The following is a 13605-nucleotide window of genomic DNA, read 5'->3' on the forward strand; positions in this document are numbered from 1 at the left end:
ACTATCCTATCTCTCCCTGCCCTCTGGCAGGGGGAAGCCATTTCCCCTTGTTCTGTCACTCCAGCCCTTGTCCAAAGTCCCTCTCCAGCTCTCCTGGAGCCCCTTTAGGCCCTGGAAGGGGCTTTGAGGTCTCCCTGGAGCCTTCTCTTCTCCAGGTGAACACCCCCAGCTCTCCCAGCCTGCCTCCAGAGGGGCTCCAGCCCTTTAAGCATCTCCATGTCCCTCAGAGGCCTTTGTTGACTGGCAATGACAAACTTTAGGTCACATCTTCAATGTGCATGAGATGTCCAGAGTTACCTCGGGCTGCTCCCTAGACACAATCTATTTTGCTCCTGGAATGCAACAGGAAGAGAATTCTTTGTGTGATGTTCTGTGAATTCCCCTCTCTGGTGATGAGTTATCTCAGCTGTTGACTTACCAGGGTTCAGACCTTCCTCCCTTCCCAAAAACAATCTGTTCAACAGTTGGATTTCCAGAGTGTATAACCCTTTGCTATTCCTGCAAGTCCCTGTTGTTCTCTGTGGCTTTGTGTGCTTACTCACCCACATCTACTGAGTTCATTCAGAGCCATCACAAGAGCTCTACTGAAGGCCCTAAAGTCCGAGTCAACAAGAGATCAAAGATAAGGAGCAGCTTTAGAGCACAAAAAGCCAAATGATATCGGACAAGGGGAATTTAGTGAAATGATCAGGCAATGGGTTCAGAATAATCATTTCTTTTTCACCAACAAATATGCACCACACTCGGTACAATCTTCCAAAGTAATAAAAAAACTCTTCCAGAGCTATTAAAACCCAGTGTGGCTCATGAGCAAACTGAGACATGGATCCTTGGAAGTGTGACGGAAGTGTCACTGGATGTGCCTTTCTGAAGGATCTGGAAATAAGAGACCCTCCCGTGATTAACCTGTTTCTCACAATTGCCCCCTTCACTTTTTTCCTCTCCTCTTTCCCAGATTGAAGAAGTTCATCTCCCCCCACCTGATGTCCGCCTCACCCCCCTCACCGCCTCGGTCACCCTGCACTGGATTTTCCAGTTTTTTCACAGCTATCTCCCAGGAGAGGGGTTGGACATCTACCAGAAGATATCAAAAAGTCTAAGTTGTCTGGGCTAAGTCACCTGACTGACTATTCCCAGCTGGGAGACACCAAACTGTGGGGTATTTGCTATTTAAAGCAGACGAATGCTAACAGGGATATTGGGATTCACTGTGTCGCCTCATCCACTGAAACAGCAAAGCAGAACATTTAGTGATCTGGTCAAAAAGTGTCTCACCATGACAGGAATGAAAACAGCAAAAAAGTACTTTTATCAGCAATTCTGATTCCAGTGCCTGATAGTGCAAATATCCCAGGCAGAGGAGAACATGGGATTTGTCTTTCAGATTCCTGGGAATAAAGCCAAGTTAAGATCCTGGAAAGATATAAAGATCTAAGAGTGTTTCTATTTTGACCCTGATATTTTTTATCAGAACATGCAAAATATTTAATGCAAATTCTCCTTGGGTGTGCCATTGCTTTTATGGACTTTTTACTGCTTATAAACCAAATCACGTCATCGCTGGTACTTTCTCTGACCCTTTAGTTAAAATGTTACCCCAAGGACAATCATATCTTTGTGTGCTCAGTGTTTGCTGAGTACTTCAGGATCCTTGGATTTGCATGGGGTAGGAGTAGAGGCCTGCCCAGGGATAAGACCAACCCCATCAACACTGCCTGCAATCGTTCTGCATTTTTTCCAGGAAAAGCTTCATTTGAAATTAGCAAAAACTTCTTCTATTTCCTAGGTGGGGGCAAGTCAGAAATTCACTGATATTAAACAAAAAGACAAAAAGAAGGGTGACTGAGCACTGGAATGGGCTGCTCAGAGAGGCTGTGGAGTCTCCATCCTTGGAGACATCCAAAAGTCATCTGGAAATGGTCCTGGGCACTCAGGTACCACGGAGGTGGGACTGGATGACCCCCAGCATCCCTTCCAACCTCAGCCACTCCAGGATTCTGTGAAGAAATGGGTTTCAGCCTTCATATTTTTGTACCTTTGAAAGGAAGAAAATTTTTTTGCTGCTGAAACAACTTTTCCTGCTTGCCTCAAATGCTGTCTGGATTTATCCCTTTATGGAAAGCTAAAAAAAAAAAAATGGGGGCGGGGGGAAGGAAAAAAACAAGTGCTAACAAACATTCTGAACTACAGGAAGAATATGGGCAAACCAGGACAACCTCTGGGAAGACAGAGGTTAATGGGAATAGAAGCAGATAAACACAGCATTTCTGGATAGAAGGGGTACAGGAGTGGGACTAGAGGGTAATGTGGGTGGGAATTGGAAAGAAATGATGGGATTTGTATTTTAATAGCATCTAAAGTTGGTTGGTTGAGAACACTGGTGGCTAGAACTAGAGGAGAGATTAAAAATATGGGAAATATGTAGAAATTATATATTTTAAACTAAGAAAAAATGATCAGTCCAGGGAATTCTGAGCTTCAGTGGAATACAGGGAGAAATGGGCAGGGAAATCCCATAAGAACCAAGGGAGTCATGGGGCAGGAATGAAAGGGGAGGAATAATGAAAGCTGGATAAAGAGCCACATTGTAGAATCAAGGAGAAAAAAAACCAACCCAAACTCCAAAAATTAGAGATAAGAGACTGGGGATGGTGCCAGTAGGAAGGAGCAGAACTGGCAGCCAGTAGGTAGAATAAATGGATGTATCAGGCAAGGCTTGGATAATGTGGAAATGTGGAAGAGCCAGGCAAAGTGAGGAGAAAGGTAAGAGAAATTTGGGTGGAAATGTGAGGCAAATTTAAGGGAGAACAGGCACAAAAGTCTGTGCATCCAATATTAGTGAGAAAAGGGAAAATCCCACCTTCCTGTCCACGACTGTGGACATCGTAACACGGAATTACACAGCGATAAAGGGACGAGGGGAATCAGGGGCTGGGAGCGGCGAGTGCTGGACACAGGGAAGAGCTGCCAGTGTCTGGATTATTCAGTGCTTCAAGGAGCTCTCAGAATTACAGAACTGATGGAATTTGTCATCTCAGTGCTCAACAGCAGCAAAAAAACTCCCGTGTTGGGAGTTGGCAAATAAAGGAGCTGTTAATATTGCTGAGGTTCAGGCCTTGGGGTGTCAGGGCAGTAAAGACCACACTGCCCTTCCTATGGATCGGAAAGGAAGAGGGGATGATTCAGAAAGAAGAATTCATAGATTCTAAAGCCTAAAAGACCCCTCCGCAGATGCCCAGTGTGAACTGGGATTTAACATGTGCTAGAGAAAGGTGTGCACGTGTTAGGGAAGAATTAGTGTGTGGTTAAAGGATGTGGATGTAAATCTGTGGTTAAGAAAGATAATACAGGCAATATTTAATTAGCAGATGCTCAATCTCCCTTGCAAGCTGCTCATTATTTAATCACACACCCTGAAAGGAAATGATGTCTAAAACCATTTTGTTATGCCCCTGACATAAAATCCCCCTTTTTATCAATCAGCTTTTCCTGTGTGCAAACCTCCCCCTGTGTCAGGGAGTTCTCTTGTCCTGGATAAAGTACCTTATGTAATACCCACTGCTGTACACGTTCCATAGGCAGGATCATCCCGGCTTTGAGAAGAGCTGCCTTCGTGGACAGCCTTTTGCCCCTACCTCTGTTCAGTGCTTCTACTCCAGAATTTCTTCTGAAGATCCGATCTAAATCTCCCCTCCAAGGCCATTCTCCCTTACCCTATCACTGCCTGCTCTCGTAAAAAGTTCAAGCTCTTCATCAGAAGAGCAGAGGACTTTGTTCCAAAAAGGAATGTTTGCCACCATGATCACTAAAGGCTTTGAAATCTTTATCCCATGTTTTTCTTTGGAACTCAGCCCTAAATCTCCTTTCAATTTCCCCCCTCACCTTGCTGCAGAAATGGGGCAGTTTTAGTAGCCAGCAGCAGGAGAGTAGAAAGTTCCTTTTTCTCCCTTTCCAGCTGTACAATCTCCCTCCTGCAGCCCTGTGTTATCATCTCATATCAACAGAATTGGCTTGCACCTGTTCTCATGAGCAAAGAGTACAGATAAATTTGTGCTGCTTAATAGGGGCACTGTTATGCTACGAGAAGTACCCTATAAATTGGAGCAAATTCTCCCAAGTAATTAAAAAAGACATCACAAAAAATTATGCATTCGTGTTCCTTGTGGTTTTTTCCCTTTTAAAACAATGTTAGTCCTTTAAAGGAGTGAAAATGTGCAGAATAGCAGATTTGGGCATAAACATGGGCAAGTCCTAAACTCCAAAATTAGACTAAAACTGTCCCAGGTCAGCCCATAAAAGCCTGTATTCACTTAAAACCTGATTATAGAACTGAGTATCTGGGCTTTCCAGTATACTGGAGGAGAACTCAGTACCAAGGCCAAGGACAGCTGCTGAGAAAACCCCATTATATTGGGACAATTCCAAAAAACTGGGTGTACTCAAAGTTTTTTCCAGTGGCATGTTCCCTTACCCAGCTCCCAGGGACAAACCTCACTACCAGAGATGTGTCCATGTCTATCCCATCCATCATTTGCAGTTGAACTCGGAGACACAGCTGCAGCCTGGCAATGTCCTGCTGAGACATGAGAAACTTCCGATGTACAAAAACTGCTCAGTATTCCCTGGGATTAGGTTTCCAGGGGAATGTGCTGAAGATGATTGAGGAAACCTGGACATTTCTGTGCTATACCTTCCAGAGCAGTGCTGGTGGTGGCTGTCACTTGCCTGACCTCCCTATGGCATCACTGAGCCATGAGAATGAATACTGAAGGAAGCTGATATGTGCGACGAGGAATAAAGGACAAGGGATGCCTGTGATCAGCTCCAAGGGTTGAAATATGATTGCACCAATATTCAGGTTGTGTTACTCTCCTCAAAAAGCCCAGTCTGCACAAGACCAGGCATTTCTGCTGGTGAATATATTTACCTTTGAATTCCATTTCCCTCCTGAGAGGTGTTTCTTGGACACACTGCTCTGATTTAATGCTCTTGGTTTAGGGCTGTGCACCATAGGTGGGATTTAGAAGGAAATTTTGTGTCCTCCTGATTCACTTCCATCACAATGCTGATTAAACTCTGCCAACACTTCCCAAGCAGTTCTGGTAGACAGGGAGACCTGCTGGATTTAGAGTTTAGCACTGTGGGAAGAGCCCCAGTGACCCAGCCTGGACTTTGGTTAGAGGTAGACTGGAATTACGGTATTGATCCTTTGCAGGATCTGTTCATACCACTCCTACAACTTTCCTTGCCTTATTCTGCCCTTTGCCCCCTTGTCACCAGTTTTGCACATTCCTTATGAACAGCAATACAGAAATATGATACGGAATTTTCTAACCAGAGCCCAGAGCCAAGAGTTGATTGTAAATCTCATATGAGGAGAAGATAAAGATATCAGCACCAGGCTGACGTCTGTCCTCTCATTAGTGATTAAACGTTAATAGAAATCAGAGAATCGTATCAGAGAATCCCAGGCTGGTCTGGGTTGGGAGGGACCTTGAAGCCCATCCCATCCCATCCCATCCCATCCCATCCCATCCCATCCCATCCCATCCCATCCCACCCCTGCCGTGGGCAGGGACGCTTTCCACTCTACCAGATTGCTCCAAGCCCCGTCCAACCTGATCTTGGCTCCCCATCCCCACAAAGCGCTGGGATTCAGAAGTCACTTGTAGATCACAAGTGGAGAAAAGGAATATAATAAGCGGAACAGGGGAAATAATGGATTTGGAGGTAAGAAGGGTGCGTGAGGTAACACAAGCCTGATGGTTTGGTGAAAAATAAGGGAATCAACATCATCTTTTCTCATAATACAAATTGCCCAGTTGAATTGCCAGTGAGACAATTCATTGTAGCTCACTCATTTTTCAGGGACTGAGATGTTGAGGAATCCTAGAATCACAAAATGGTTTGGTTTGAAAGGGACCCCAAAGATCATATAGTTCCAGCCCCTGTCCTGGGCAGAGACACCTCCTACTCTCTGCCTACTACCTCCTACCTCTTACTGGACCCCTCAGGAAGGGCTTTGCATTGTGACCTGATGCCCAGAGGTCAGGTCTGCCCAAAATCAGTTCTTTCTGACGTGGGATTTCGGTCAACTCAGCATTTGGGCTATAAACACAAACCTCATAAGATGCTGTCAGAGCACTGAGATCCGTCTGCTCCCTGTGGGTTGGGGGCTGCATATATAAAAATGGAGATAATAGTTCGACAGTCAGGAGGGAAAAAATTAAAATATCTGATATGGACTTGCATTACGATGATGAACCTGGGGGTACTCAGCCTAGAGAAAAGGAGGCTCAGGCAGGACCTCCTGGCTTTCCACAACTCCCTGACAGGAGAGGGCAGCCGGGGGGGTCAGGGTCTGCTCCCAGGGAAGGAGCAGACCCTGGGAGGGTCTTGAGGGAACGGCCTCAAGTTCTGACAGCGGAAGGGTAGGTTGGGCATCAGGAGGAATTTCTTCGTGGAGAGTGGTCAGGAATAGGAAGGGGCTGCCCAGGGCGGTGGTGGAGTCCCCATCCTGGAGGTGTCCAAGGAAGGACTGGGCATGGCACTAAGTGCTCTGGGCTGTGGTTCTGTGACTACAAATTGGTTTAAGTTCAGGACATTATGAAAAGATATATTTTATTCAGGGAAGCCCCAGACATGAAGCCCCTTATATGGGGAAAAAGCAAGTAGGCAAGAAGAGTATCCTAAAACAAAACCCACCCCCAAACCCAGCAATAACATAAACAAAACAAAAGAAAATCCAAATTAATGCTAGTTTTTATTGCTTATACAGCATATAAACATGGGCAGATCATTTCTTCACGATCTTGCCACCAATAAATAAAACAACAGGCAATGTTTTCATTTCAGTGTGATTCTAGCACTACACTTTGGAATTTCTTTCTCCCAAAGAGACTTTAAAGAACCTTGATATCCAACCAGAGAAGAAGTGTTCCTGTGCTCCTCTACACCCATTCCCTAAATCAACAACAATCAGTACAAGGAACAGTCTGATTTCTGGCTGTCAAAGTGTTCCTAAACACCAGGAATTTGTCCCAAGTTATTTGTTGGCGTTCTGCTACAAAATCAAAGGTGTCACCTGCAGACAGGTGGAAGGGAAAGGGATCCAACACACTGGGAAGGAGGGACTGGGAAAGGGAATAACCCAGTGATGTTGTGTGTAGGGGAGGCCAAATCACAGGCAGATATTAATGATTAGATACTACTTATTGGACATTGAATATTAGCTATTAAATATTAGCTATTAAAAAGGTTGCAGGGGATGCTGAGTTTCACCCAGCTTGTTCAAATCCAAAGGCAGAATAGTGGGAAATGGAACCCAGGGCTTTTCCATTCCAGTGTCACCCAACTCCTGCAGCACTTGCACCTCTCGGAGGAGTCACAGCCTCCTTGTTGGCAGAACTCCTCTGCTGGTGGCACCTGATCCAGGTGCTGCAAGACTGCAGGGATGTCCCCATGAGCTGGCAGCTCCAGTTTGGCTGGAGTGGGAGATGAAGCCCAGGAGTATTGATTGGTGAAAGTACATGATCTCGCCACAGGAATGCACAAACTTCCCAGCTGGACACATCTTCTGTGGGTTTCTCCATCTTCACTCAGAAGCAGCCGGCGCAGGCAGCGTTGGCACAGATCTCACACAGGTCATCCTCAGCAGCCAGGCCTGTCCGGGAGAAAGGAGGGTTTCAGGCAGATGCCAGGAGGGCAGAGCCACTGTCAAAGCAGTTGGAGACGCCTTTGCATTCCTGTTTTATCATTTTTAAGATCCTTGTAGGTAATACTGCTCTAAGTAAAATTGGCTCATGCTAAAGTATGGCTTAATGAATGAAGTCATACCTAAATTCCTTGGGAAGCAATGGGAACATGTGGAAGCAAGAGGACAACAGGGCATGGCAGCATTTCGTCCTAAAGTGTCCCTTGTACTGGGCAGTAGGTAAATGAAATATAGTAACATAAAAAAGCAAACACTGCAGCAGCAGCAGCCCATGGCGGAGGGACTTTGGACAAGGGGGAATGGATTAAGCTGAAGAGGGGTAGATTTAGATGAGATACTGGGAGGAAATTCCTCCCTGTGAGGGTGGGGAGGCCCCGACACAGGTTGGCCAGAGAAGCTGTGGCTACCCCATCTCTGGAAGTGTCCCAGGCCAGGTTGGACAGGGCTTGGAGCAGTCTGGGATATTGGAAGGTGTCCCTGCCCCTGGCAAAGGGGTGGGACTGGATGACCTTTAAGGTCCTTCCAACCCAACCATTCAGTGATTCCATTATTCTACTTGGATGAACTTTTCCATGGTCACAGCAGTGGGATGTGCCCAGGGAACAGCTCAGCTCAGCACTGCAGGAATTTTCCTTAGGGGGTTCGTGGAGCCCAACCCTTGCAGGGGAAAGGGCAGCACGAAGGCAGCACAAACCCTCCCAGCAGCCCTAGAAGTGACACAGCAGTAATTCCATGGCTTTGCCTCCTGCTATTGGAATGTTAAAGGTTGAAAAGTGTGGTAAAAATGAAAACTATGAAATACGAACTACATACTCAGCCTCCTAAAAATCATGGGTGCATCTTCCCTCTTGCACACAGGCTGGAATTCCTCTGGGAGGTGTTTTTCTTGGCATGGGGAATAGCTGGCTATGGGAACCATCATGCGAGGGTTGATGTGTCTGTTCCCATCCATGAGCTCCTTCAGCTTCTTCACGGACTCCAGGGAGAATTTCAAGTCACCATCCTGTGCAGAAGAAAGAGGTGTCAGGAAGTCAGGCCTTTGGCAAATCCATTCCATTTCCACCAGGAGCTCTCCCAAAAAATATAACAGAGGGAAAAGACGGTGTTGAAAGAAAGCCCAGATAAAACCTGTGCTGAATGAGGGCAGTGGACAGAGGGAGAATTCGGGCCTGGCTCATCCCCATGAGAAGACCCATAAAATCTGGGATAGGAAGATCCAGGCTGGGAATCTTCAGCCTAGAAAAGAGACTTGGGTTGGGTTGGGTTGGAAGGGACCTTAAAGCTCTCCTCATTCCACCCCCTGTCACAGGCAGGGACACCTTCCACTAGACCAGGTTGCTCCAAGTGCCGTCCAGCACTTCCAGGGATATGTGGTAGAGATCTACAAAATCATGAGTTCGATGGGAGTAAATGGGAATTTATTTGGTTCACTCTTTCTCCTGACACAGCAGTGGAAGTGTCAAGTGTTGGCTGTGACCTGGCAGGGTGTGACCACACAAAAGGAGCTCTTCTTTCACACCACACATTGTTAAGGGCTTAAACCCTTCACCCCGACACCTTGTGGAAAGTTTCCATTAATTTAGAATCACAGAATCTCTTGAGTTGGAAGGGACCCGCAGGGATCTTTAACTCCAGCTCCTGGCCCTCCACAGAAAGCCCAACAATCCCACCCTGTGCCAATTTAAAACTTGCCCACACAATTCATGAAAAACGAGGTTTTGGAAGCATAAATATTACACTTCTGACTCAAAGCTCACACTAGAAACCACCTAAGGAAGCTGGGACAGGACTCTGAGAAATATTACTCTATGTTTTCATTGCTTGTCTCTGTGCATCAGTTAAGGGTCATTCCCTCAGTTTCAAGAGAATTCCCCTTTTTGAGGTCATAAATTTAGGTTGCAGTTATTGCAGCTGTTTAACCAAGCGCACAAAGTCTTTGCCCGTCTGCAGGTAATCAGAGTTTGGCCTAGAAGACAGAAGAAGCGTTTTCAAACTGATTTTTATCTGCTGTTTTAACATGGTTTCATGGCCAACATGTAGTCAGTAAGGTGACGTGGGAGGTTCCAACCCCATGGCAGGGTTTGGAACGAGATGAACTTTAATATCCCTTCCAACCCAAACCATCCTGAGATTCTGGGATCAAGTAACAGCTCCTCATCCAAAGAAATAAAATTCAGTGACTCTGACACAGCACAAGACCAAATATTAGCATTTGTTTCACATCTCAGGAGTCCAGTGGGGAATGGTGTGATATAAGTGGGGAGGGGATTTGATTCTGACTGGGGTTTTGGGGGATTTTTTACAGAATCACATTAAGTTGGTGCTAAAGGTTTAAAAAAACCAATCGGATAGACTTCGGACGTGCCTTTACTTAACTAAGTAAAATTCCTTGCAGTCAGTTTATGATCTTACTCAGATAATTTATCAGTTGAACTCAATGATCTTAGAGATCTTTTTGGACCTTAATGATCCTATAAAGGCTGATCAGGCACTAGCACCGGCTGCCCATGGCAGTGGTGGAGTCACCATCCCTGGAAGTGTTCGAAAAACATGTGGATATGGCACCCGGGGACATGGTGGATCTCTTGGTGCTGGAGGAACAGTTGGATTTAGTGATCTTAAAGGGCCTTTCCAAACTAAGCAGCTTTCTGATTCTGTGATCAGCCCTGGCTGCCTATGAAAAATTCACTTTTCCTGTATAAAGGCAGCTCTAGACTCAGCTGTTGGCCACACACCTGAGAACCAAAACCCACAGAACTAAAATGAGTGGATTTCCACAGGCACAACCTCAGAGAAAGCAGGACTTGGGAACAAACCCTGAGATCTGCAGGTCCAAGGGACAAAAAAGAACAAAGGAACGGCAAAATAGAAACAAAACCCTGCCACCTCAAGTAAGAAAGATGTATTAGAGAGAGCTAAATCTGACATATTATGGGCCAGGGAAGGGAAATCTAGGAAACTATTTCAGGGAAGAAGAGTGGAAGCTGACTTTGTGTAGTGAAGAGTCAAAGACTCAGTCAGACCTAAAAGAACTGAGGTGAAAGGAGCGCAACACACTCAGAGTTCACTGCAAGTACAGTGGAGAAAACATAGATTTAATGATTAATGAGAGAAGAATTCCGGCTCAAACTCCAGAGCTTCCTACTCTTTTACACAACATAGAAGCAGCCATTCTCATCTATTAATTTTTTTTATGGCTACAAGTAGAAAACTGGGATGTTTTTCACTGGGTAGGAAGCTGTTTGCTCCTCTGGAGACTGTAAATGTTGAGGAATGGTTTGAGAGAAAGCAATAGCTTAAACCTGCTACCTCTGGATACCTCTGCCATCCAAAGGACAAAAAGAGGATAGTCCAGGACACAAACATACCTTGTCCCTGGAAACCTGCTGCAGATACATAGAGTCAATAACTGTTTAACAGGTATTAGTTTTCCTGGCTCCCGAGGAAGTAGTTTATATTGCAGTCAGACTGAAATCTCCCACGCTGTTTCTCACGATGAGTGCAGAGAGACACGATGAGTGCAGAGAGATCCAAAGCTCTCCCAAGGACAGACCAGGGCCCTGAAGTACCTTCTTAACCCCTTCCACATTGCATGGAATATCGGCCATAGGTGCTGTGTACTTGGAAAATTTCATTGAGTCTCCTCTAATCACTTTTCTGCCTATTAATATTTAATTGGATCCAACTAAGCTCTTCTTTGCCCTTTTTTAACAGGCTCCATCCCCTAAACTCACAGATCATTTCCGTAAAGAACTTCCTGACTAGAACCAGGTAACACGAGACAATTTCTCCTTTGTCACCCCTTGTTTGCATCACTCTCTAAAGTCAGCACTTTCACCACACGTGGCTTTAGGTCCAGGAGAAAACTCCAGGTATGAAACGCCTCAGTCCCTGAGGGATTTCAGAGCAGAGATATGGCTGGAGAAGGTAAAAAACCAGCAGCAGCATTTAGTGATACCTGAAGTGTTTCACAGAAGGAAAACCCAGAGCACAGGGAGATGCAGGTGGAAATCAAGGCAGAGCAAAGCAAAAATTCAGGTCTATTAATTTAGTTCAAAATTCCTGTTGCAGCCAGAAGTTTAAAAAATATCAGCACTTTGTTGAACTCTTAATACCAACAAATGAAAGAGGAAAAGACTCACCTGAACGTAGACTGCCTGGGAGACGTGCACCAGGACAAGGACTGCCAGGACTGTCCAGGAAAGAAAGATTTTCATAGTGCCTGCAAAGCCAAACCTCTCCTCACCTGGATAGATTTTATTTCCTCTGCCTTTGGTGTTTCTCCACCTTTTTTGTCTCTCCGACTTTCCCTCTTCTCCTGAGCTCTCAGACTGCCCAGCAGTCAGAGCTTTATAAAGACTTCACACAGCATTAGGTTGGTAATCCATTAATCCAAACTTTTTATTGACATATCATAAAGCTTGAGGGGACTCTCAGTTATCTGCTCAGTAGCACAGCAGGTCAGTCACACCCAGGGCAGATCCTGGGATTTATGAGTTGCTCGCACTTTGAGACACTGGCCATGACGTGGGTGGGCAAAACATTCCAAACTGCAACAAATAAGTGGTGGAGATAGAGCTCAGGCAACACCTGAAAGTCCCCATAATTCTGGCCACTTTCTGCAGAGCTGGGAGTAAAAAAAAAAAGAAGTTTGGAAGACGATAGAAAAAAACTGATGCAGTCAGTTGGCTGTTCTGGGAGTTCCAGGAACTAAGAGTGTAATCACAGAATCATGGAATTGCTAAAGTTGGAGAAGCCCTCTAAGATCATTGAGTCCAGCCATCAACCCAGGACCTGATGATAGGTTGTTCACCATTAACCATGTCCCCAAATGCCACATCTGCATGTTTTTTGAACATTTCCAGGGATGGTGACTCCACCGCTGGCCTGGGCAGCCCCTTCCAGTGCCTGACCACCCTTTCCACAAAGAGAATTTCCGAACATCCAACCTAAAGCTCCCCTGGCACAACTTGAGGCCATTTCCCCAGGTCCTGTCCCTTGTCACCCCACTCCTGTTAGGGCTTTGGAGAGAGCCAAGTACCAAGGCAGAGAAGCCCAGGCTGTGCCTGCACATGCCCAGCTACAAAATGTCATCTTTGCTCTTTTCTGCCCCCAATTAAGATGCATGTGTTAAAAGGCATGGGAGGTGTCATTAAGGACAAAGGCTGCCAGGAATCAAATCCATTTCTCTGTGACCTCCATGCTTATATAGAAACATGGGAGGGTCACACGGATGGAGAACACCAATGTGCCTCAGCTCGGTTCTGACATCAAGCTCAGATCCTTTAATCTGTAAATGATGTCTGGAATTTTGTGGGTTTGGATTAACACAGACACCCGGAGAACAATGTTCCTGATCCCAGCAGGAGAGGGCAACAGTCACCCACTGAGCACCTTCCTCAAATCTCAGCAGTGCTTTATGCCCCAAAGGCTCCAGTGCTTGCTGTAACCCAAATTATTTTTCCAGTTACAGTGAAAATCATCTTCCTGCTTGGAGTAAAATTCCAGAATCCAAAGCAGCCAAGTCCCCAGGCAGGGGGCTTGAAGGGACGGAATGGGACTTTTTGGATTCATTATAACCCAAAAATTACTGTAGAGTTGAAGCAGAGCTGACAATGCAGAGTGTGGGCTGACAGACTTTGCTTCTCTCCTCTCCACCAGCCTCATCCATGAAATTTAAACCCCTGAAAGGATCTGTATTCCAACAAAACAAGCCCGTTTCCTCTGCTGTAATGATTTCTCTGCTTTCTGCTGCCCTGGCCAGCAGCCAACAGCATTTGCAACCCCACAGCAGCTCAGGCCTCTGCCCTTAATTACTGTAATGTGGGTTAAGGCTGGAACAGCATAGGGCAGAGTAAAAATCTCTGAGAACATTTCCACTGGTAATTTTT

General features: G+C 45.7%; 1 protein-coding gene across 1 annotated transcript; it reads right to left on the reverse strand.

The window, feature by feature from the left end:
- Nucleotides 1-6609: 6609 nt before the first annotated feature.
- Nucleotides 6610-12320, reverse strand: LOC103615663 (guanylin-like). The gene is made up of 3 exons (XM_008633727.2): nucleotides 11857-12320; nucleotides 8528-8717; nucleotides 6610-7663 (listed from the first exon to the last, which is right to left on the reverse strand). The coding sequence occupies exons 1-3, from the start codon at nucleotides 11929-11931 to the stop codon at nucleotides 7599-7601; spliced, it is 330 nt and encodes a 109-aa protein (XP_008631949.1). The 5' UTR covers nucleotides 11932-12320; the 3' UTR covers nucleotides 6610-7598.
- Between the last annotated feature and the right edge of the window lie 1285 nt (nucleotides 12321-13605).

The sequence above is a fragment of the Corvus brachyrhynchos genome, unplaced genomic scaffold (assembly GCF_000691975.1).
Source record: "Corvus brachyrhynchos isolate BGI_N302 unplaced genomic scaffold, ASM69197v1 scaffold1275, whole genome shotgun sequence".
Lineage (NCBI taxonomy): Eukaryota > Metazoa > Chordata > Aves > Passeriformes > Corvidae > Corvus > Corvus brachyrhynchos.